This window comes from Cnephaeus nilssonii (genome assembly GCF_951640355.1).
Source record: "Cnephaeus nilssonii genome assembly, chromosome: 8".
In the NCBI taxonomy this organism is placed as follows: Eukaryota; Metazoa; Chordata; class Mammalia; order Chiroptera; family Vespertilionidae; genus Cnephaeus; species Cnephaeus nilssonii.
In genome coordinates, this window is record NC_137079.1 from 100,048,910 (window position 1) to 100,073,836 (window position 24,927).

General features: G+C 41.8%; 1 protein-coding gene across 1 annotated transcript in view; it reads right to left on the reverse strand.

Annotated features, from left to right (window-relative positions):
* Window positions 1-1,199: 1,199 nt before the first annotated feature.
* NHLRC3 (NHL repeat containing 3) overlaps window positions 1,200-24,927 on the reverse strand; it is a 37,006-nt gene continuing 13,278 nt past the window's right edge. Inside the window, exons 4-7 of the mRNA XM_079779007.1 lie at window positions 17,539-17,739; window positions 14,192-14,283; window positions 4,904-5,016; window positions 1,200-2,455 (exon numbers count right to left, since the gene is read on the reverse strand). Of these exons, the coding sequence (XP_079635133.1) occupies window positions 2,224-2,455; window positions 4,904-5,016; window positions 14,192-14,283; window positions 17,539-17,739 (638 nt within the window). The 3' untranslated portion in view covers window positions 1,200-2,223. The remainder of the gene's footprint in view (window positions 2,456-4,903; window positions 5,017-14,191; window positions 14,284-17,538; window positions 17,740-24,927) is intronic.

Below are 24,927 nucleotides of genomic sequence, written 5' to 3' on the forward strand. Positions count from 1 at the left end.
ATCAACAAAGGACAAGTACTGGCCAGGATGCGGAGAAAAGGGAGCCCTGGTGCACTGCTGATGGGAATGCAGACTGGTGTAGCCACTGGGGAGAGCTGGATCCACCGTCACGAAAGAGTGGAGCTTCATAAAAAAAACTGAATTATGGAGCTTCATAAAAAAACTAAAAATGGAACTCCCATTTGACCCAGTGATCCCACTTCTAGGAATATATCCCAACAAACTAGAAACACCAACCAGAAAGGATATATGCTCCCCTATGTTCATAGCAGCACAATTTACCATAGCTAAGATTTGCAAACAGCTTAAATATCCATCATCAGATGAGTAGATTAAAGAGTAATAGTCATGGGATATAAAGTACAGCATAGCAAATCTAATCAATAATATTGTGATATGTATGATACCTGGTGGGTACAAGAATTATAAGGGGATGACTTTGTAAATTATATAAATGTCTATCCACTGCTCTGTAAAACTGAAATTAATAAAAAATAATATTGAATATCAACTGTAATTGAAAAATGAAGAAAACAAAAAGCTAAATAAAAAGGAAATATAACTACAAAAATGATTTTAATATTAAATATTATTAGAGAGTTCCACATTTCTTTTTTCTTTGCAAGTAAAATCCCGAACTTTGTAAGAGTAATGATTTGGGATTACTGGGTCGAATGGGAGTTCCATTTTTAACTTTTATGGGAAACTCCATACTGTTCTCCACAATGGCTGCACCAGTCTGCATTCCCACCAGCAGTGAAGAAGGGTTCCTGTTTCTCCACATCTCTCCAGCACTTGTTTGTTGATTTGTCGATGATAGCCATTCTGACAGGTGTGAGGTGGTACCTCATTGTCATTTTGATTTGCATCTCTCAGATGATTAGTGACTTGGAGCATATTTTTATATATCTCTTGGCCTTCTTTATGTCCTCTTTCAGAAAGTGTCTATTTAGGTCATTTGCCCATTTTTTGATTGGGTTGTTTATCTTCCTTTTGTTAAGTTGTATGCGTTCCCTGTAAATTTTAGATATTTAACCCTGGAATATATCCCAAGAAATCAGAAACACCAATCAGAAAGGACATATGCACCCCTATGTACATAGCAGCACAATTTACAATAGCTAAGATTTGGAAACAGCCTAAGTGCCCATCAGCAGATGAGTGGATTAAAAAAACTGTGGTACATCTACACAATGGACTACTGCTATAAAAAAGAAGGAACTTTTACCATTTGCAACAGCATGGATGGACCTGGAGTGCATTATGCTAAGTGAAAGAAGCCAGTCAGAGAAAGATAAATATCACATGATCTCACTCATTTGTGGAATATAACGAACAACATAAACTGATGAACAAAAACAGATCCAGAGACAGAGAAGCATCGATGAGACCATCCAACCTCAGAGGGAAGGTAGGGGAGGGTGGGGGTAAGGGGGAGAGATCAAACAAAGGACTTGTATGCATGCATATAAGCCTAAGCAATGGACACAGATACCAGGGGGTGAGGCCATGCGTGGGGTGTGTGTGTGTGGGGGGGCAATGGAGGTATAAGGACACATATGTAATACCTTAATCAATAAAGGCAAAAAAAAAAAGAGCCAGCAAGGCATATATCTTCCTTTAAATAAAGGAACTTCATCGACAATCCACTTGCGGCCACTCCTGCTGCAGGGAGTCTGTCTATCCATAAACTTTGCTTCCATTTACCTTCTTTATCCATGAACTCATTCTTTGATTCTGCAAGACAAGGAACCTGGATCCAACCACAGCACTTTGACTTGATCTTTTAAGCAGTTCATTTTATATAATGTGAACTGGAGGTTTGTAGTCTTCACGTAAAATTCAATAAAATTAATTTTTATCCTAAAAACCCATTTTTTATTTTTGTTTCTCCCCCATCTCCCAAGGATAATTAGTTTATTAGGACAAATAACTAGGTTTCCACCTTAGTCCCTCTTTTGACCCCATGTTTTTTAGAGTTACATTTGTTTCATTAAAATATCGTATGCATTTATAAGATAAGTAAAATTAAGTCACAAGAATGGTGAAACAACATAAAATTCTTAATGACTTTATAAAAACAAATTTTCTGATACTAGATCAGGTAAAAATAAAAACATGAATTATTGTGCTTGAACATTACTTAACAGTCAATTTGAGAATCTCAACCTTCATTTGAAAGATCTCCAGGGAGAGACACATTATAAATGGAATGATGGGAAATTAGCTTTTCAAAGGGACATATTTTTGTACTTGTTTTGCTCCAATTTCTGCTACATATATTGCTCCAGTCTTTCCACTGATGTCTAAGAGATGAGGTAAAACTTGATCTGCTAGTTGGATTGAGCTTATCACCGAACAGTAGCCAATGCTTCCCACTGGGGGTGCTGCCACAAATAAGAGCCTGCTAAGATTCAGCTGGGCTATAATCAAATACTTCCCATCAGGTGTAAATCTAAAAAGAACACATTTGACATAATAAATTAATGTAAAATTATCATAAATGTTTATTTTCTCAACATTTTTATCCCAACCAGTGCTAAACAACAGCAGGTACCTACTTGCTGAAGGCTTTTATTTCCCCCAAATTATTTTATTATCTCTCTGGTTGATAAATTATTTGCAGCATATTTCTAGATTCATAATATGCTGGATTAGTTTTTACCTGCTCTCAATATATTTTTTTTAAATGTAACACACACAAACATATACACAACAAAAAAAGAGCAAAAAGCACAATATTTCACATATGAATATATATATAATAAACTGCTTACTAAATTGATTGATTGATTCATTTATTTTATAACTATTGAATTCCTAGTGTGCTTGCAGTATTCTAGGTGCCAGGAATATAGTTGTGAGCAAGAAACCCAAATCTCTACTCTCGTGCCTTTTATTCTAGTGGGAGAATAAACAATGAAACAAATAGAGCTAAAACAGAATGACAAGTAACTATAGAGGCCATGATAAAACTTTAAGAAGGGTCAAGGAATACAGAGTGATTAGGGAGGGGGTGTACTTTCTTAAGGGTTTAAGAGCAGGGACCAGTGGCACAGGAAAGTCACTGAAAACAAGAATCAGAAGGACTCACAGAGAAGACCAGATTGAGTGTTAAAGGTTTCTTTAAAAGATAATTTTAAATTGACCTAATTCTATTAATGTGGGCACAAGAGATTTGTGAAGGAAGACATAGCCAAAGCTTAAATTAATTAAAAAAAATATTATCAAAGTTCTACATAAAATGAAAGTAATAAAGAATATATGTTACGCTACAGAATCAAGGTTTTCACTATCATTCTGTTTAAAAATTGACCAAATGCATTTCAAGGAAAATCTCTAGAAGAGGTTCAGCATATATTTGAGTCACACAGTGCACTGGGAATAGAACTACCTAGAATTTAAAATATGATTATATGTTTTCTGTATACTAGTTTCCCTCCCCCCTTTTCCCTGCTTAAAACTAACAATAAATATTTTAAACTTTCAGCTAGTTTTTCAGAGAACCTAACATGAAGCAAATAAACAAGTATCCTATCTAATAAAAGAGAAATATGGTAATTAACCATCACTCCACAACACCCACAGCCAATCAGGAGGGAATATGCAAATTAGCAGGACTAAGATGGTGGCAGACATGGAGCCAGCTGGGAGGCTTGGGTTGACCCGGCAATGGAGGAAGCCAAGCTTCCCACCTGCCTGGGCCGGCCGCCGAAAGGAGGGGCCTGTGGGCAGCAGCCATGGAGCAAGCCGGAGTAAGCCAGAGCAAGCAGGAGCTTGGGTCGACCCCAGTGACCGAGGAAGCCAAGCCTCCTGCCCGCTCTGGTCGGTGGCTGAAGGAGGGGCCTGTGGGCAGCTGCCACGGAGCCAGCCTGAGTGCGAGGGAAGCTTGGGTCGCCCAGACCGGCCGCTGAAGGAGGGGCCTGCAAACAACCCTCAACCCCTCACTTAGGCTGGCCACATCACCACTGGGGTGAGGGTCCCTGTGGGGGGCGTGGCCAGCTTGCAAACAGCCATCAGCCCCTCACCCAGGCTGGCCAGGCACCCCAGCGGGGACTCCCACCCTGGAGGGGGGCGTGGCCAGCCTGAAAACAGCCCTCAGCTCCTCACCCAGGCTGGCCACACACCTCCAGCGGCGACCCTCACCCCATGGGGGCGTGGCTGGCCTGCAAACTGCCCCAGCCCCTCACTCAGGCTGGCACCGTCCCCAGTGGGAATTCCCACTCCAATGGAGGTGTGGCCGGCCTGCACACCACCACAGGCCCCTTGCCCAGGCTGCCCCGCCTCCCAAGGGAACCCCGAACCTGATCCGGGACACTTTTCAGGGCAAACCAGCCGGCCCCCATCTGTGCACCAGCCCTCTATCTATACTAAGAAAAGGGTAATATGATAATTAGACTGGGAGACCTTCCAGGAGACCTTCCGGATATTCTTTTGGACAAAGCCATGGTGGCGGGGCCAAGGTAGAGGCGGTTAGGGGCCTAGAGGGGAGGGCAGTTGTGGGTGATCAGGCCAGGATGGGACGGCAGTTGTGGGTGATCAGGCCAGCAGGGTGGGCAGTTGGAGTGAGCAGGCCGGCAGAGGGGGCCAGTTGGGAGCGAGCAGGCCATCAGTGGGGGTCAGTTGGGGGTGAGCAGGCCAGCAGGGGGGCAGTTGGAGGCGAGCAGGCTGGCAGGGAGGGCAGGTGGGGGCAAGCAGGCTGGCAGGGGGGGACAGTTGGGGGTGAGTAGGCCGGCAGGCAGAGTGGTAAGGGGCAATCAGGCAGGTAGGCAGGTGAGCGGTTAGGAGCCAGCAGTCCCGGATTGTGAGAGGGTGAAGGCCGGGCTGAGGGCAGCACCCCCACCCCCGCGCGCACAAATTTCGTGCACCGGGCCAGAGTTTTAAAATAAAAGGGAACAATTACCTGACTGAAGACGGTCCCTCTTCTGTGAAACAATTATTCCATGCTCCTAACCACACTCCAGTGTCTTTATCAAATACTTGAATTCTTTTATTTCCTCGGTCAGCAACCCATACCTGAGAAGCCAAAAAAAGAAATTTTTTGCTAGAAAAGATCTACATCATAATGAAAAAAAAGAAAAAAGAGGAGAGGGAAGAGAATGAATGTTTACTTTTATTAATCACACATACATTATTTAATTTAGTACTTAGAAGTCCCCAAATAAGGTTATTAAAAACCCAATTTCAGATAGGAAATTAAAATTCAGAAAGGTTACATATGTTGAAGTGATCTTATATAAGTGGGAAAACCACTTATGGCCATCTATCTTAAACCAAAGCCTATAATGCTATGTCAGCTATCCTAAGCATTTGAATAACTAAAAAACTAGTGTACTCCAATATAATGCAGATGATTTGAAGATACTGAAGAAACAGCATTCATTCATTATTCTAACATTCACTGTCACCAAGTACTGCCAACTTGTTGGTTCCTGGGCCAGACAATAAGACAAAGAAAGGAAAGTATCTTTGCTCTTCGGGAGCTCAGCCTACAGGAAAGCCAGGTATTCGTTCATACTGCACTATCATTAAACTTTTACCTGTTATTTACCAAGTTATGTCCAAAATGCTGAACCATTTAAAGAGGAAGCTTGTGAGATTTTAATTGTAAACAAAGAATGACAGTAGGCTAATAACAGGTTTATTTTAGGTTTGCTCTAGACTGCAAACCTAAAGTAAATGTGTTGTTAAAGAAACTTCTGTTATAAGAAGGTACATTCTAAATTACATTTCAAGTATTCTACGTGATGTATACAACCCATGGCATATGTACAGTGAAACCATTTTTAATAACACTTGGCTAGGGTTGTAGAGCTATAAAGAATGGACTGGGGAAAAAAAGGAGAAAATGGCGGCAGAATAGAGACGTGTTCCAAGCCTTGTCCCAGAGCAGAAAGAAAGAACAGCTGAGGTTCGCACGGGGAGTGTCTGTTGGCAAGCTAAGGGACAGCTAAACTCCAGGAGAAGATGGGGGAGTGCTAGGCGGGGTTCCCCTGACGGGGCAGCACCCACAGTGGCTGGGTCCCCTCCCGGAGCTGTGGGCTCAGAGGAGGAAACCTCACCATCTTGCAAGGGAAAGAGGATTTTATCGGAGGCCTAAAAACCCACAGCTGTGGCGACCACCGAACAGCTGCGAGCCCCTGAACACCAGTTCCCAATTGGCGCAAACATGAGGATTCAAAGGAGCTCTTCACTCCACCACGAAAAGGTCAGATTTCGCCTGGGATAAGGTGAGGTCTCTGGTCCCAGCGGGAGAAAGAAACGCGTGAGCTGCGGGAGATGGAGGACCGGAGAAATCTGTGCCTAGAAAAATCTCTGGCTATTGGGGCTGCCGTGATCCGTGAATGTGGGAGTCCTCAGAGCTGCTAACAGAAGGGATCTCTAAAAAGCAACCCATTTTGATCTGACGAGGAGGGTCAGACTAAGAATTTTCAAAGGAGTGCAGACTGCTTAGTCTTGCACGCAGACCCACTGTCCGCATGCTTGGGCTTTTTCCAATTCTGATTACTAAGCCCAATACATAGGAAAACCCAGGTGGGGATACCCTGAGAGACTGCAGGGGGAAGTGATCTTTCTGGAACCTGGGGATCAGAGCAGAGAGTGACCATCGGAGAGACAGCTCTGAGGCGCACACCTCCACAAACCGGTATTGAGTGCTACAGGGAAAAAAGCCTAGAGAGGCCCGGAAGTCAACCCAGAAACACTGCCACCCAGGGGCTGAATCACAAATTGTCTCTTGTATAAGCAAAAATAAATAAGAAAAATTAAGACACCGCCTGCTTAAAAATCAGGACTGACTTACAACACTGAGGTGCAGTGTAACGCAGGGAACCGCAATACTGTCTGGACAGGGAAACAGGCGTACCAAACAGAACAATAGAGGAAGTGAATGACCTTCACTACTGTACATTTTATTTATTTTATTTTTATTTTTTATTTTCATTGTTTGCATCTATTACTTAAGAAACTAAATTTTTTTTCCTCACTCGATTTTCACCTTTTTAACTATTACATTTTTATTTTCAATCAGCATTATTATTACTACTATTTTACCTTTTTTTTTAAGTGTCATTTGATTTTCTCTTTGTTTTACTTTGGGATTAGTGTCCTACATTCTATTTGCATCTTTCCTTTAGCATCGTTTTACTCTATCTCAACTCTACCTTTATGCCATCACTCTCTTACTAACCTCTCCCCTTTTGGTGTCTTGTTTATCTTAACCCTTTCCGGCTTTAGATTTTCCCTATTCTTTCTGTTTACCCTCTGCTAAAATTTCACCCTACTTATATATCTAATTTCCAATCCCCTGCTCCAAGTCCACACACACCTCTCTGTACGCTATCTTAACTAAAAAAAAAAAATAATAATAAAATTGTTTTTCTCTGTCCTTTTGTTGTTGTTTGCTTGAATGTTGATTAGATGTAATTTTTATGCTTTTTTGTGACATTTTTTTGCTTATTCTTTGTTTGTTTTTTTGTTAGCTTTGTTTTTTACTTCTGTTTTCCCTTGCCTCACTTGATATTAGTTGGTGTTGTAGTTTGTATTAATCTCCAGGTTCGTGTTGCTGGCATTTGCTGGGATTAGTGGTTCTTCTAATGGAGTTCACTTCCCATATATATAGTTTGTTCCCCTTTTCTCTTAGTCTTGTTCTTGTCTCTCTTACTTTTTTTTTTTTCCTTTTTCCAAGTCCACTTACACACTCGTTTTTTTGGTCTTTCTTTTTACTCTTCCTCTCCTACCCCCTAATTTGTCTTTCTCTGGTGGTCACCTTTATTGGAGGTTATTAATATCGTGAATACAATTCTGTTCAATGCCTTGTGTGTTGTACCTGGTAGTGTTGTATTTTGTGCCTTAATTTCAACGCAGGAGAGAGAGAACTACATAACCAGGCATCAAGAGAAGAGAGACCATGGGGAGACAAAGAAACAGCCCGCATAGGAAAGAAAAGCAGGCATCACCAGAAAAGGAAGTAAACGAATTAGAGGCAAGCAACCTATCAGAGAAAGAATTCAGAGAAATGGTCATAAGGTGGCTGAAAAGAATGGAAGACAAATTCGACAATATGAGTAAGAACCAAGAGGAAATGAAGAGGAACCAAGAAGAAATGAAAAATGACATTGCAGCTGTAAAGAACTCAATGGAAAGCATCAACAGTACACTAGAAGAAGCAGAGGACTGCATAAGTGAGCTAGAAGACAAGATGGAAAAAAATACCGAAGTAGAGCAGCTTCTAGAGAAAAAAATTAGAAAGCAGGAGGAGAGCCTAAGGGAACTTTGGGACAACATGAAACAAAACAACATCTGAATAATAGGGGTTCCAGAAGGAAAGGAAACTGAGCAAGGAATAAAAAACCTGTTTGAAGAAATAATGACAGAAAACATTCCTGATATGGGGAAGAAAAACCCACACAAATCCAAGAAGCTCACAGAGTCCCAAGTAAAATGAACCCCAAAAGACTGACGCCAAGGCACATTATAATTAAATTAGCAAACACCAACGACAAAGTAAGAATCTTAAAAGCAGCCAGAGAGAGACAGAAGGTCACATACAAAAGAACCCCCACCAGACTAGCAACTGATTTCTCAACAGAAACTCACCAGGCCAGAAGGGAATGGAATGAAATACACAAAGTCATGTAAAGGAAGGGTGTGAATCCAAGAATACTGTACCCAGCAAGGCTATCAATCAAAATTGAAGGTGAAATCAGGAGCTTCACAGACAAAAAAGGTTTAAGGGAATTTATCACCACCAAACCATCAATATAAGAAATGTTAAAGGGTCTGCTGTAAAAAAAAAAGAAATAGGAAGCAAAGAAGGAACACAGGGGTAAAAAATAAAAATGGCGACAAATAAGTACCTATCAATAATAACTTTAAATGTAAATGGATTGAATGCCCCAATCAAAAGACATAGGGGAATGGATTGGATAAGAAAACAAAACCCATATATCTGCTGTCTACAAGAAACCCACCTCAGAAAAAAAAGATGAATACAGACTGAGAGTAAAGGGATGGAAAAAGGTTTTCCAGGAGAATGGAAATGAAAAAAAAAGCTGGGGTAGCAATACTTATATCTGAAAAATTAGATCTCAACGTGAAGGACATAACAAGAGATAACGAAGGCCACTTCATACTAAAGGGAACAATCCAACAAGAAGAAATAACTCTGGTAAACATATACGCACCCAATACAGGAGCACCCAAATACATAAAAAAACTCCTGGAGGATATCAAAGGAGAGATTGACAGCAATACAATTATAGTAGGAGACTTTAATACCCCACTATCACCATTGGACAAATCCTCTAAACAAAAAATCAGCAAACAAACTTCAATCCTAAATAACTCACTAGACCAGATGGAATTAATTGACATCTTCAGAACATTTCACCCCAAAGCAACAGAATATACATTCTTCTCAAGTGCACATGGGTCATTTTCAAAGATAGACCATATGCTGGGACATAGGCAAAGTCGCTTCAAATTCAAGAAGACAGAAATCATATCAAGCATCTTCTCAGATCACAGTGGCATAAAACTGGAAATAAACTACAATAAAAACAATCCAAAGAAATCAAACACATGGAGACTAAATAGCATGCTATTAAACAATGACTGGGTTACCAGAGACATCTAGGAAGAAATAAAAAACTTCATGGCAACAAATGACAATGAAAACACAACAATCCAAAATCTATGGGACACAGCACAGCGAAAGCAGTCTTGAGAGGGAAGTTCATAGCTCTACAAGCCTACTGCAAAAAAAGAAGAAACAATGGTAGTAAATTACCTAACCCTACAACTCAAAGAGTTAGAAAAAGAGCAACAAGAAAAGCCCAGTGTAAGCAGACAGAAGGAAATAAAAAGATCAGAGTGGAGATAAATGAAATAGAGACCAAAGAAACAATACAAAAGATCAACAAAACCAAGAGCAGGTTCTTTGAAAGGATAAACAAGATTGATGAACCTCTAGCCAGGCTCACCAAGAAGCAAAGAGAGAGGACCCAAATAAACAAAATCAGAAATGAAAGAGGTGAAATAACAAAAGAGCCCGCCGAAATACAAAGGATTGTTACAAAATACTAAGAACAACTCTATTCCAACAAACTGGACAACCTGGAGGAAATGGACATATTCCTAGAAAAATATAACCTTCCAAAACTCAATCAGGAAGAATCTAAACAGCTCAACATGCCAGTTAAGTATGGAAAAACATTGAAGCAGTCATGAAAAAGCTACCAGCAAACAAAAGCCTGGGGCTAGACGGCTTCACAGGAGAGTTTTACCAAACATTCAAGGAAGAAGTAAAACCTCTCCTCCTCAGACTATTCCAAAAAACTCAAGAGGAAGGAACAGTTCCAAGCTCTTTCTATGAAGCCAGCATCACCCTAATACCAAAACCAGATAAAGACAACACAATGAAAGAGAATTACAGCAAAAGAAACCATCAACAAAACAACAAGAAAGCCCACTATATGGGAGAACATACCTGCGAATGCTATCACTGATAAAGGTTTAATCTCCAACATCTACAGGCAGCTTATGCAACTTTATAAAAGGAAGATAAATGATCCAATAAAAAAATGGGCAACGGACATAAATAGAATCTTTTCCAAAGAAGACAGAAGGAAGGCCAATAGACACATGAAAACATGCTCAAAGTCACTTATTATCCGAGAAATGCAAATCAAAATGACAATGTGGTACCATCTCACACCTGTTAGAATGGCTATCATCAACAAATCAACAAACAACAAGTGTTGGCGAGGATGCGGAGAAAAAGGAACACTCGTGCACTGTTGGTGGGAATGCAGACTGGTGCAGCCACTGTGGAGAACAGTATGGAGTTTCCTCAAAAAACTGAAAATGGAACTCCCATTTGACCCAGTAATCCCACTCCTAGGAATATATCCTAAGAAACTGGAAACACCAATCAGAAAGGATATATGCACCCCTATGTTCATAGCAGCACAATTTACAATTGCAAAGATTTGGAAACAGCCCAGGTGCCCGTCAGCAGATGACTGGATCAGAAAACTATGGTACATCTACACAATGGAATACTATGCTGCCATAAAAAAGAAGGACTTCTTACCATTTGCAGCAACCTGAAGGGAACTAGAGAACATTATGCTAAGTGAAATAAGCCAGTCAATGAAAGGAAAATACCACATGATCTCACTCATTTATGGATAATAAAGAACATTATAAACTGATGAACAAATAGATAGATACAGAGACAGTAAAGCATCAAACAGACTGACAAATTACAGCGGGAAGGTTAGGGAGAGGTGGGACAGATAAGAGATCAACCGAAGGACTTGTATGCATGCATATAAGCATAACCAATGGACGCAAAACTCTGAGGGGTGAGGGCATGTATGGGAGTGGGGTGGGGGGCAATGGTAAGATATGTACACATATAATACCTTAATAAAAAAAAAAGAGAGAAAAAGAAAAGAAAAAGAAAAACGAAACCAGTCCTGATGACTGTGGCACAACAACATGGCCAAGGGTGAACCTGAGTGGGGGTGGTGAAGGATTGAGAAAAAATAGACAAGAGAATGAAAGCTGGGTCTCGGTGGGAGGCTGCCTCTCTGATGGAGAGACAGCAACGACGCCCACATCCCGTGTCTTTATTTTATAGCAGATGCCACGAGGCAAAGTAAGGGCGTGGTCAAGATGTTTACAACATTCTCTTGGGTTTCGATCCTACTCAATTACATGCACCTGAACTCTATCAAGCCCACATCACTTAGGCATGTGGGGCCAGGTGTTCGGACCATAGGTTCATGCTTACAACTACAGCTGTTGGCTATAATTTTCCTGGGAGGGCTCTGCCCTCCAAGCTGGGACTTGCACATGGCCATGAGAGGACTGTGCCCTCTCATTAGTACAAACACTGTGGCCGCTCTCCACAGCTGATACCTTGATCTTGGGCTTTTAGCCTCCAGAACTGTGAAAATTAAACTTCTGTTGTTTAAACCACACACACACACACACACACACACACACAAAGAATGGACTGGAAGGGTGGTGCAACCCAACTGACCTCTACCTCTCTACTTCAGGATCTTTGGATTTCCAGGGTTTGTGGATTCCGGAACTATTTTTTCAGGGTAACCCTGATTATATCTTTATCAATGTGTATTAAGTTTTGGTAGCCAGTGAATTCATCTTTAATCAGAAACAAAGAATCATTGCATAAGTTGAGAAAGGTTGTTGATCCCTAAATAAGGTAATTGATTTTGGGATTACAGTCTTAGGTTAATGACCAAGGAGGAAATACAGTTTAGTCCCTACGATTGGGATTAAATATGCAGAAATAACTCTTTCATTCTCCAAGTCCTCTCAAAATAACATTTCTCACTATGGTAAATTTACCTGGGCTTTTGTCTTGCATGCTCAGAAATTTGATGTGGTTCTTATACCATGAGGACAAGTTAGTTCTAACTTCCTAGTTCCCAAATAATATACCAAGTTCAGTTATCTTCCTATCTATAATAGAAAATACTTGAAAATTTTTGTGATCAAAACATTCTTACTTTGTCAAATAGGAAACCAAATCATAATCCAGAAGGCTGCTTGCTGAGCAAAGAATAAGTGGAAATGGATTAAATTTCTAATGGCATGAAGCAAAGATTGTCTGATGCATCCATTGTGTACCAAGACATTTAGTCATTTAACAAATAGGTGTAAGATGACTACTATGTACTAGGCACTAAGATATAAAACAAAAGAAATTCATATGTACCCTCATACAGCCTACATTCTATTAGGGGAAACGATTAAATCATTCTATTATCCTATATAATAAAGAGGTAATATGCAAATTGACCCTCATGTCCTTGCACAAGATGTGGTCAAAGATGGCCACCACAAGATGGCCGGCAGGGGAGGGTAGTTGTGGGCGATCAGGACAGCAAGGGAGGGCAGTTAGGGGTGACTGGGCCAGCAGGGAGGGCAGTTGGGGTCAACCAGGCCTCCAGGAGAGGGCAGTTAGGGTTGACTGGACCAGCAGGGGAGGGCAGTTGGGGGCGACCAGGCCAGCAGGGGAGGGCAGATGGGGGCAACCAGGAATGCAGAGGAGGGCAGTTGGGGGTGACCAGGCCTGCAGGGGAGGGCAGTTAGGGGCAACCAGGCCTGCAGGGGAGGGCAGTTGTGGGTGACCGGGCCTGCAGGGGAGGGAAGTTGAGGGGGACTGGGCCTGCAGGGGAGGGCAGTTAGGGGTAACCAGGCCAGCAGGGGAGGGCAGTTGGGGGTGACCAGGCCAGCAGGGGAGGGCAGTTGGGGGCAACCAGCCTGGCAGCAGTCACAGATTGTGAGAGGGATGTCCGACTGCCGGTGGGCCTAATCTGGCAGTCGGACATCCCTCGAGGGGTCCCAGATTGGAGAGGGTGCAGGGTGGGCTGAGGGACACCCCCCGCCATGCACGAATTTCATGCACTGGGCCTCTAGTAGTTACTATATTGGGGAAGTACCGTCTACTACAGGAAACCAGAAGAAGAAACTAATGATAACATTTTGGGCTAGGGTTTGGTTATAGAAAGGTAACCCCAAAGAATATGCAAGTTTAAAGGTGTGCAAAAGCAAAAGAGTGATAGTTGATAGGGGTGAAAAAAAGGAAATAAATTACAATTTGCTGGTTAAAGCTCTCTGGTCCCTAGACAGAGTACAGCTAGTAAAAATAAAAGTTTGGCTAGGTGGCTCTGTTTTCAAGCTTCCAAGATTAACCTCTTCTATCTGTCTTTTGACCAATACATTCTAGGAGTAACTGTTTAATTCTAGGACTAAAAATATATTTAAATACTCATAGTAGTTTTCCTAGTAGGAGAGCAACTCTTTAAAAAAAAAAATCAGGTAACATTCTTTATATTCTGTTCCATTATGTGTTCCTTCTACACTTTAAGTGAATATAAAATCTATTTTGCTCATTTCTAATATTTGGAAAATACTTTCTTTATAGGAGTCAAATATTTATAAGACAATATGATGGATATACCCAGTCTCAGAAATAATGTCAAGACATAGTATAATACATACATCCATATCCACATCCAAAATATACATGCATATCCAGATGTCCAGACATGAACAGGTGCATTAAGATCCATATGTACACTTAGACACACACAAACATACAAACACATCCAGAGACACATTTCCAGATACAATAACACTGTATTTTTACCCGACCAGATGAATCAACTGTAACACTGTGAGGTATGTTGAACTTAGCAGGCCCTGTCCCATTTTCTCCATGCAACCAAAGCATCATGAAATCTATAAATGATAAACATATATGGTCAGGACAACATATCATAGAGAATATCTTATGCATTTGCATGTTATATTTTATGTCATAGGATGCAGACAAACTTTTCAATTATAACCCCACTAGAGGCCCGGTGCACGAAATTCGTGCATGGGGGGGGGTCGTCCCTCAGCCGGGCCTGCACCCTCTCTAATCCTGGACCCCTCGGGGGATGTCCGACTGCCCTCTTGCAATCTGGGACTGCTGGCTCCTAACTGCTCACCTGCCTGCCTGCCTCATTGCCCCCTAACTTCCCCCCAGCCGGCTTGGTCACCTGCTAACTGCTCCCCTGCCAGTCTGATCACCCCTAACTGCCTCTGCCTCGGCCCCCGCTGCCATGGCTTTGCCTGGAAGATGTCTGGTCTAATTAGCATATTACCCTTTTATTAGCTTAGATTCCTTCCTTTCTGTTTATATACCCACTAGAGGCCCGTGCACAAGATTTGTGCACTGGGGGGGGGGGGGGGGCAGGGGGGGGGGAGCCCTCAGCCTGGCCTGCACCCTCTCCAGTCTGGGACCCCTTGGGGGGAGTCACACATCCCACTTGCAGTCCAGGACCCCTCGCTCCTTACCATCTGCCTGCAGCGGAGGCAGGAGAGGCTCCCGCCACCGCTCCTGCTCTCACCAGCTGTGAGCCTGGCTTCTGGCTGAGTGACACTCCCCCTGTGGGAGTGGAGTGACCACCAGGGGGCAGCTCCTGCACTGAGAGTCTGCCCCCTGGTGGTCAGTGGGTATCATAGCGACCAGTCATTCCTCTGTCCAGTTGATTTGCATATTATGCTTTTATTATGTAGGACTTGCCTATTTCTTATGCTTTACAAAAACAAATTCTTTCTGTTTCAAGCAATTAATTTACTTCTTTAATCGTTATCTACATGTGAATTTTTCATCACTCAAACATTTAGGGTTCATGTCAACCTCTTCCTTAAACTGGTTCTGCTTGCCAACTAACCTGTTCTTTGGTTTTACCATTTCTCTGAGTTCAAATATTCACATTATATTTCTATAGTCTATCTCATTTACTACCCTGTAGTCAGTTACAATGTGGCCCCCTGAAAAGATATGATCAAGTCCCAACCTCCAGTACTTATGAATGTGACCTTACTGGAAACAGGGTCTTGGCAGAAATAGTTAAGAATTATGAGACAAGGTGATCCTGGATTTAGGGTGCATCTTCAATCCAATGAGAGGAGAGGGAGACTTGAGATACAGAGACACACAGTGAAGAAGGGCATGTAAAGACAGATGCAGAGACTGAGCAATGCTGTCACAAGTCAAAAAAGTGTTTGGAACCACCCGAGGCTGGAAGAGGCAAGGAAGGATTCTCCCCTGGTGCCTTTAAAGGGAGAATGACCTGCCCTATAGATTTCAGACTGGATTCCCAAACCACAAGCAAATAAATTTCTGTTTAAGCCACCCAATTTTAGTGATTTATTGCAGCATCCTAAATTTGTTTCTTTCTTTCATAGAAATTTTCAGATTCTTACCTTAGCTCCACCTCACCTTCCTTTAACTATCACCAACCAAATTCAGTTACTAAGTGATAAATTAACTACATAGCTTCCACATGACAGAACTTACCACAAATATATCCTGATATAGTATTATATCTTGTAAAACCTTTGCTTCTATAGCATCACTTTTCTACTAAAAAACAGCAACGACTCTTTTTCTTTTAAAATTTTATTTGTTGAATTAGAGAGACCGAGAAAGGGAGAAAGAGAGGAACAGAGGGGGAGAGAAACATGGATTTGTAGTTCCACTTATTTATGTGTTCATTGGTTGCTTCTTATATGTACCCTGCTTGGGGATCTAACCCATAACCTTGGGGTATCCAGCCAGGGCCACAAAGACACTTTATAGGCAAATCAAAGCTTCAAATCCTTAGACTGTTCCATGACATGACCACTGCCAGACCACAAGCTAGATCCAGCCCAGATTGTTCTTCATAAATCCCCTCAGAAACTGTCTGATCTACCCCTCTCCTATGCTCAAAGGCATGCTGATTCCTGGAACAGGTGGCTGCCCTGACCATGGCAAGCTTGCAAGGAACTTTTTCTCTTGGTAACCCTATTCATTCTGGCCTTTTCTATATAATTCTTTAGCACCTACCATCCAGCTTGGAGGATATGCATATCTTCTTGCTGCCTCCCTGGGATGTGCCTCCTATGTAAGTTCCCTCAGTAAACTCTAGCTATAATGCTGGGATGTCAGCTGCTTTTTTTTTTTTTTGGCCCTAGTTAAATTTTCCCAACATAAGCTCTCAAAGATATCCAAAATCTTATTTTCGACTCTTTATTAAATGCATCTTAAGATCCTTTCCTAAAGAAGATGTATCATCACCTGAAGACTTTGTGTAATAAAGGCTTGTGAATGCTCCTCCTATCCTGCTCTTATCCTCCCATTGAAACCAGCTTAGTGCAAGAACTATTTCCTTCTTGAATTCTTATCCTAATTCTCTAGTCAAAAGTAATTTCTCTTTTTTTATAATTTTATTAATATGATTAACAATCAATACCACAGAGTAACATTTAACTGTTTTATTTGTAATAAACCTGCACCTAACATACTACTGAGGATGCAGAGCAGGGAATTCAATAAAACACTTGCTGTTGCCTGGGCCAGTGTGGCTTGATGGTTAGAGTGTCAGCTAGCTCACTGAAGGGTCACAGGTGGATTCCCAGTCAAAGGCACATCCTGGATGGCAAATTCATTCACAGCCCTGGTCAGGGTGCGTGCTGGAGGCAACCAATCAATGTGTCTCTCTCACATCAATGTTTCTCTCTCTCCGGGTCTCTCTCTCCCCCCTCAACCTCTTCCACTCTATCTAAAAGCAATGAAAAAATATCCTCAGGTGAGGATTAAAAACAAACATACACAAAAACACTTGCTGATCAATCCAGTTGCATGATAGCTCTGGAATGCCAGGTTTCTGAACTCTCAATCCTTAATTGAACAGAATAACCATTTATGTCTTCAGTCCACTCTAAGTTCTCATACTGCCTCCAGTTCATTTCAAAGGAAACACCTAGTTTTTGGTGAAGAATAAGCAAATCTATTATCAGAATCATTGGCCATCCCACACATCTGTTCTGATTTTTTCCTGGTAATACATTTGAGCCCTTTACAGATTCATATTCAATAGTTACAACATTATATCAAGTATTAAACAAATTAAATCCAACTTGTTAAATAATGTTCTTATATAATACCATTAAAATTACCTTGGGACAACTTGATCAATCTATTATTCAATCCTCCATCTCCATCCACAATGTAAATATCTCCTGTGTCCTCTACATATAATTCTGCAGGGTTATCAAACTGCAGGGGATTCAAACCAGTGCCTTTTTTGCCTGGGGTACCCAAGACTTGAACAAGATCACCAAAGGAATTATATTTTTTAATAGTATGACCAAAGGATCCTAAAAAAAAAAAAAAAAAAAACAGGAATGCAAATAAAGACATTTCACAAATACAATCACTTTACAAACATGTTTTTCAAGTACAGTTGACCTTTGAACAATGAGGTGGGGGAAGGTATGTTAGAGGCACCGACCCCTGCACAGGTGAAAATCACATATAACTTTTAACACCCTCAAAACTTAACTACTAATAGCCCACTGCTGACTAGAAGTTACTGAAAGCTTAGACAGTCAATTAACACATATTTTGTATGCTATGTGTATTATACACTGTATTCTTACAATAAAACTAAATAAATGGAAATGTGCCCTGGCCAGTGTGGCTCAGTTAGTTGGAACATCGTCCTGTGCACCAAATAGTCAGAGGTCTGATTCCTAGTCAGGGCACATACCCGGGTTGTGGGTTCCATCCCCAGGTCAGGATGCATAAGGGAGGCAACCAATCAGTTTCTCTTTCATCGATGTTTCTCTCTTTCTCTCCCACTCCTTTCCTATTTCTAAAATCAATAAAAATGTAAAAAAGATAGTAAACATAAAAAAGGATATAAAAAAGACCCAGTCAGAAATGAAGAATACAGTATCTGAAATGAAAAATACACTAGAAGGAATGAACAGTAGGTTCGATGAAGCAGAAAATTGAATCAGTGATTTGGGAGATTAGGTAGCAGAAACCACCCAATAGAAAGAAAACAGAGTAATAAAAAAAAAGGAATTTAAGAAAATGAGAGAAAAAAAAAAAAAAAAGAAAGAAAATGAGGATAGTTGTTTAAGGGACCTCTGGGACAATATGAAGCATGACAACACAAGCAGGGCACACTTATAGGAATACCCAGAGAAGAAAAGAGAGAACAAGAGATTGAGAACCCATTTGAAGAAATAATTACTGAAAACTTCCCTAACCTGGTAAAGTAAAGAGACATGCAAGTCCAGGAAGTGCAGAGAGTTCCACACAAGATGAATCCCAAGGGGCGCACACACATTAATTAACATGGCCAAGGTTGGAGTGCAAGAACTGCCGAGTCTGGCTGACTAGCAGATCTGTAGTGTACCCCATCACAGGGCCAGACCGGAAATACAACTAAATTGGAATTACCAACTGAGGTTCAGCTGAGGAGACATATCAAAGGACAGAAAACACCTGGAGATGAGTAGGAAGGACGAGGCCTTGAGAGGAGCCGACCCAGCTTACAGGGGCAGCATGGCAGCAGGGTGGAAGGCCAAGTGAGGAGAGATCTCTATTCCCTCAGCAGATAGAAGCCTGAAACCCAGGCTGAGCTCCACAGCCCAGAGCACTAGAGTCGACATCAGTGGCCCATGTAACATCCAGCCATGAAAGATGGCAGGATTGCTGGTCAGGGTGCAGTCTGGAGCCCGTAGATGGGAATAAGTCGGACAGAAAGCTGCAGTTTCGTTTTTATTGTGTGTTGTTGTTTTTTAAACAAAACAAAAACAAAAAAACCTCACAGAGCACAGGAGTTTTCATTTACAGCTACTCACCGGAGGCTTTGGTGCAGGGAGGGAGACATGGAGGAGGTGCCTAAGGAGAGGCTGGTGTGGCAAGCATTGTGGAGAGATGTGGAAAAGCAGCATCCAGGGGTATTTGGTCGTAGGCCCCAAAACAAAACAGCCATTTTTCCTGAGAGGAGCTAGCTACTTCCAGTAGCAACAGGGCAAGAAAAGAAAAAAACAAACAAAAAACCCCTAGTTGATATAGTCTGTCCCACCCTCAGGAGCCCTGCATACCACACTCTGCATTTTGAGCTTTTCGCGGAAACAAAAATAGAGGCCAAGTATAAGGATTTGAATAGTTTCAGGAGCTGTAGTGACTGGATTGGGGAGGTGCCTTCTGCTCCACTATCCTGGGAACCAGAAGGTGGTACTCTTTCCCTGAACAGGAGAGCTGATAAAAAATACAGGTTTCCAGCCAAACTCACTGGTCTCCATACAAGGATCTCTGTCTAGCTGAGGGCAGAGAAATATTTTGGGCCACTCATGGAGGAGTAGCTCTGGGTCAGGGAAACACACCCACCATATTCCCTGAAAGCTAAACAGCACCGCCCGCACATTAAAGCCCTTTCAGAAACAGACTGTTGAGTGGTTAAGATTGACAGCTAGAGGCAGGCAGAGGTAGAACCTGGAGAACCAGCCCTGGGCCCCATGCTGCTAACAAACCTACATTAAAGGGCATACTGGCCCCTCCTGCATGCAGCCAAGGCCAGTAGAGACAGACACAAAACGGTGGATCGGTGGATCACTTGGAGCTTCGAACAGGTTGCTGAAAGCCAAGGGAGGACAGTTCCTGACGGTGGTTAGCACCCAAGTACCTCACAGGAAGCCCAGAACTGGCAGAGAGAAGAACAGGATCTAAAGGAAGCTCCCATGGGACACTAAACTCTGCTGAAACAAATGCCACTTCATCACTTCTTTTTTTATATATATATTTTTTATTTTTTATAGCCATATGAAAATATTTTCTTTCAAGAAAAACAATTGTAAATATAATAAAGTTACATGGAATAAACATTAATATTTCAAGAAAAGCAGCCCCCCTAAAGATCCCTTTTTTAAATATATTTTTACTACAGGCCCGGTGCACGAGATTCGTGAAAGGGGGACGGGGGGTCCTTCACCCGGCCTGCACCTTCTTGCAATCCAGGACCCCTCGGGGGATGTCAGACTGCTGGTTTAGGCCTGATCCCGCAGGAATGCCTAAAACGGCAGTCGGACATCCCTCTCCCAATCTGAGACAGCTGGCTCCTACCTCTCACCTGCCTGATTGCCCCTAACCACTGTGCCTGCCTGCCTAATCGTCCCTACCTGCTCGCCTGCCAGCCTGATCACCCCTAACCACTCTGCCTCCCTCCCTGATTACCCCTAACCCCTGCCTGATTGCCCCTAACCACTCGCTTGCCTGACTGATTGCCCCTAACTGTTCACCTGCCTGCCTGATCACCCCTAAATGCTCGCCTGCCTGCCTGATCACCCCTAACCTCCTCTGCCTGCCTGCCTGATCTCCCCTAACTGCTTGCCTGCCTGCCTGTTTGCCCCTAACCACCTCTGCCTCTGCCCCCCTGGCTTCGTCCAAAAGGACGTCCCAAAGGTCGTTCAGCTGGTCTAATTAGCATATTACGTGCTTATTATAATAGATTTCAGAGAGAAAGGGAGAGGGAGAGTGAGATAGAAACATCAGTGATTAGAGAGAATCATTGATTGGCTGCCTCCTGCACGACTCACTGGTGATTGAGCCGCAGCCTGGGCATGTGCCCTGATCGGGAATCAAACCATGATCTCCTGGTTTCTAGGTCAATGTTCAATCACTGAACCATGCCAGCTATGGAAGACATTTTTCTTTTTCCTCTTTCATTTTTTTTTTTCCTTTTTAAATGTGTCTTCTTTATTTATCTGCTTTATTGATTTGTTATTCTAGTCTCTGTTGTTTCTTTATCTAATTTTCCTCTCTTGTTTAGGTGTGTCTCCTTTCTCTCTATTTGACTTTTCAAAATTTTTTTTCTTCTTGAGCTCATTTATTTTAAACCATTTACCTTCCCCTATTACTCTAATTCATTAAAAAATTTTTTTTTAATTGATTTCAGAGAAGGAATGGACAGGGAGAGATAAAAACATCAATTATGAGAGAGAACCACTGATTGGCTGGCTCCTGCATGCCCCCAACTGGGGAATAATTGAGCCCGCAACCCAGGCATGTGCCCTGACTGGGAATCGAACCATGACCTCTTGATTCATAGGTCAAGGCTCAACCACTGAGCTATGCCGGCCGGGTTTCCCCTAATTCTTTATTATTATTTTCTTTATGTCAGCTATGCATCTACATATCTCTTCCCCCTCATTTTTTGTTGTTGTTGTTTTGTGATTGTGCTTTTTTTTGTTTGTTTTGTTTTCTTCTCATGTTTTTTCTTTTTCCTTTTTTCTATCATTCTTACTCTTTTTTCTTTCCTAATTCCCTGTGGGTTTCTTCTGTTGGTGCTGTAGGGGTCTTGTGTATGCTTTTGCTTTCTTTCTTTTGTCTCATGTTTTGCTGTGTTGTATTTTGTTCTGTTCGATCAGCACATCCACAACAGCTCATACTACATAGTTGGGGTTGAGCTACATAGTCAGCCATCCATGAAAGGGATAACAAAATTCAAGACACAACTACAATAGGAGAAACCAAATAAGTTAAGTATGGGGGTTTTCTATAGCGCCCAGCTCAGCAGATCTAAGACAATGCACTATAGGATCCCACAATACACCTACTATATAAGACCACTGAAGGAAGTGTGGGAGACATAGCAATTTGACCTAATATGCAGAAACAAAAACAAAGGGACAGCAAAAATGGGGAGAAAACAAAAAATCTCCAAATGAGAGAAAAGGAGGAATCGCCAGAAAAGAAACAAAATGAAATGGAGGTAAGTAATTTATCAGATAAAGAATTCAAAGTAATGGTAATAAGGGTGCTCAAATAATTCAGTGAGAACTGCAAGCAACTTAATGAGAATTATATGAAACTTAATGAGAATTGTAAGGGTCTTAATGAAAGCTACACCAACTTGAAATGAGAAGTGGAAACTAAATAAAAATCAATTAGAAATGAAGAATGACATAGCTGAAATAAAAACACTCTTGAAGGATTCAACAGTAGACTAGAAGAAGCTGACATCCAAATCAGTAATTTAGAAGACTAGGTAGAAAAAAGAAAAGAAACCATTCAGAGCAGCAAATGGGAAAAAAAATTAAAAAGGAGGATAGTCTAAGGCAGGGGTCCTCAAACTTTTTAAACAGGGGGCCAGTTCACTGTCCCTCAGACCATTGGAGGGCCAGACTATAGTTTAAAAAAAACTGAACAAATTCCTATGCACACTGCACATATCTTATTTTGAAGTATAAAAAAAAACAAAATGACAAAAACATCCGCATGTGGCCTGCGGGCCATAGTTTGAGGATGCCTGGTCTAAGGGAACTCTGGGACAACATCAAACGCAGTAACATTGGCATTATAGGGGTACCAGAAGGAGCAGAATCTGAGAAACGAACAGAGAACCTGTTTGAAGAAATAATGGCAGAAAATTTCCCTAACCTGGTGAAGGAAAAAGCTCACTCAAGTTCATGAAACACAGAGAAGCCTCAATCAAAATGAACGCTATAGGCATAAAGAGTAATAATGGAACCAAGTAAGTACCTATCCTATATAATAAAGAGGTAATATGCAAGTTGAACATCACTCCAACACACAGGATGGCCACCCCCATATAGTCAAAGATAGCCACTCCCATGTGGACACAAGATGGCTGCCACAAGATGGCCAGCAGGGGAGGGCAGTTGGGAGCGATCAGGCCTGCAAGGGAGGACAGTTGGGGGGGACCCAGGCCTGCAGGGGAGGGCAGTTGGGGAGGACCAGGCCTGTGGGGGAGGGCACTTGGGGAGGGGGACCAGGCCTGCAGGGGAGAGCAGTTGGGGGTGACCAGGCCGGCAGGGGAGGGCAGTTAGGGGCAATCGGGCCGGCAGGGGAGCAGTTAGGCATCAATCAGGCTGGCAGGGGAGTTGTTAGGGGGTGATCAGGTTGACAGGCAGAAGCGGTTAGGGGCAATCAGGAAGGCAGGAAGGCAAGCGGTTGGGAGCCAGCAGTCCTGGATTGTGAGAGGGATGTCCGACTGCTTGGGATCGGGCCTAAGAGGGCAGTCGGACATCCCTTGAGGGGTCCCAGATTGGAGAGGGTGCAGGCTGGGCTGAGGGACACACAACCCCCGTCTCTATGCATGAATTTCATGCACTGGGCCTCTAGTCAATAAAAACCTTAAATGTAAATGGCTTAAGAGGTCCAATAAAAAGGCATAGAGTAGCTGAATGGATAAGAAAACATGACCTATATATGTGCTATCTAAAAGACACTCACCTCAGAACAACAGACTTACACAGAATGGAAGGATGGAAACAAATTTTCTTGGCAAATGGAAATGAAAAATAAAAGTGGTAGCAATACTCATATCTGACCAAATAAACTTCAAAATGAATGCCATAATAAGAGACAACGATCATAATACTAAAGGGATCGATACAACAAGAGGATATAACTCTGGGAAACATACATGAACCCAATGCAGGAGCATCCAAATATATAAAAAATTTCTAGGGGATTCCAAATGAGAGATAAAACTTCAACACCCCACTGACATCACTGGATAGATCTTTTAGACAAAAAATCAACAGTGATTGTAAATGACACACTAGAGCACATGGAATTAATTGACATTTACAGAACATTTCACCACGAAGCTACAGAATACACATTCTTCTCAGTGGCATATGAGACATTTTCAAAGACAGACTACATGTTAGGACAGAAACAAAGTCTCTACAGGTTCTAGAAGTTTGAAATCATATCAAGCATCTTCTCAGGTCACAATGGCATAAAATTAAAAAATTAAAATAAGAACACTCAGAAACATTCAAACACATGGAGGCTAAACAGCATGTTATTAAACAATGAATGGGTTACCAATGAGATCAAGAAAGAAATAAAAAAAACTTACTGGAATAAAATGAAAATGAACCCAAAACACCCCAAATCTATGGGACACAGTGAAAGCAGTCCTGAGAGGGAAGATCATAGCACTACTGGCCTACCTCAAGAAATAAGAAAAAGGACTAATAAACTATCTTACCTACAACTAAATGAATTAGAGTCCAACAAGAAAAGCCCAGAGTAAGTAGAAGGAAGGAAATAATAAAGATCAGAGGGAAAAGAAATGACAGACTAAAAAAAAAACAACAAACCACACAAAACGAAAGATCAACAAAACGAAGTGCTGGTTCTTTGAAAAGATAAATAAAACTGATGAACCTTTAGCCAGACTCATTAAGAAACAAAGAGAAAGCACCCAAATAAATAAAATCAGAAATGAAAGAAGCAAAGTAACAGCTAACCTCACAGAAATACAAAAGATTGTAAAAAAATACTATGAATAACTATATTCCAACTAGCTGGACAACCTGGACAAAATGCACTTAACACCAAGAAAAATACAATCTTCCAAAACTTAATCAGCAAGGATCAGAAAACCTGAATAGGCCCATAACTACCGATGAATTTAAAGCACTAATAAAAAAAACTCTCAACAAACAAAAGCCTCGGTATGGATGGTCTCACAGGGCAGTTTAACAAACATTCAAAGAAGTAACACCTATCCT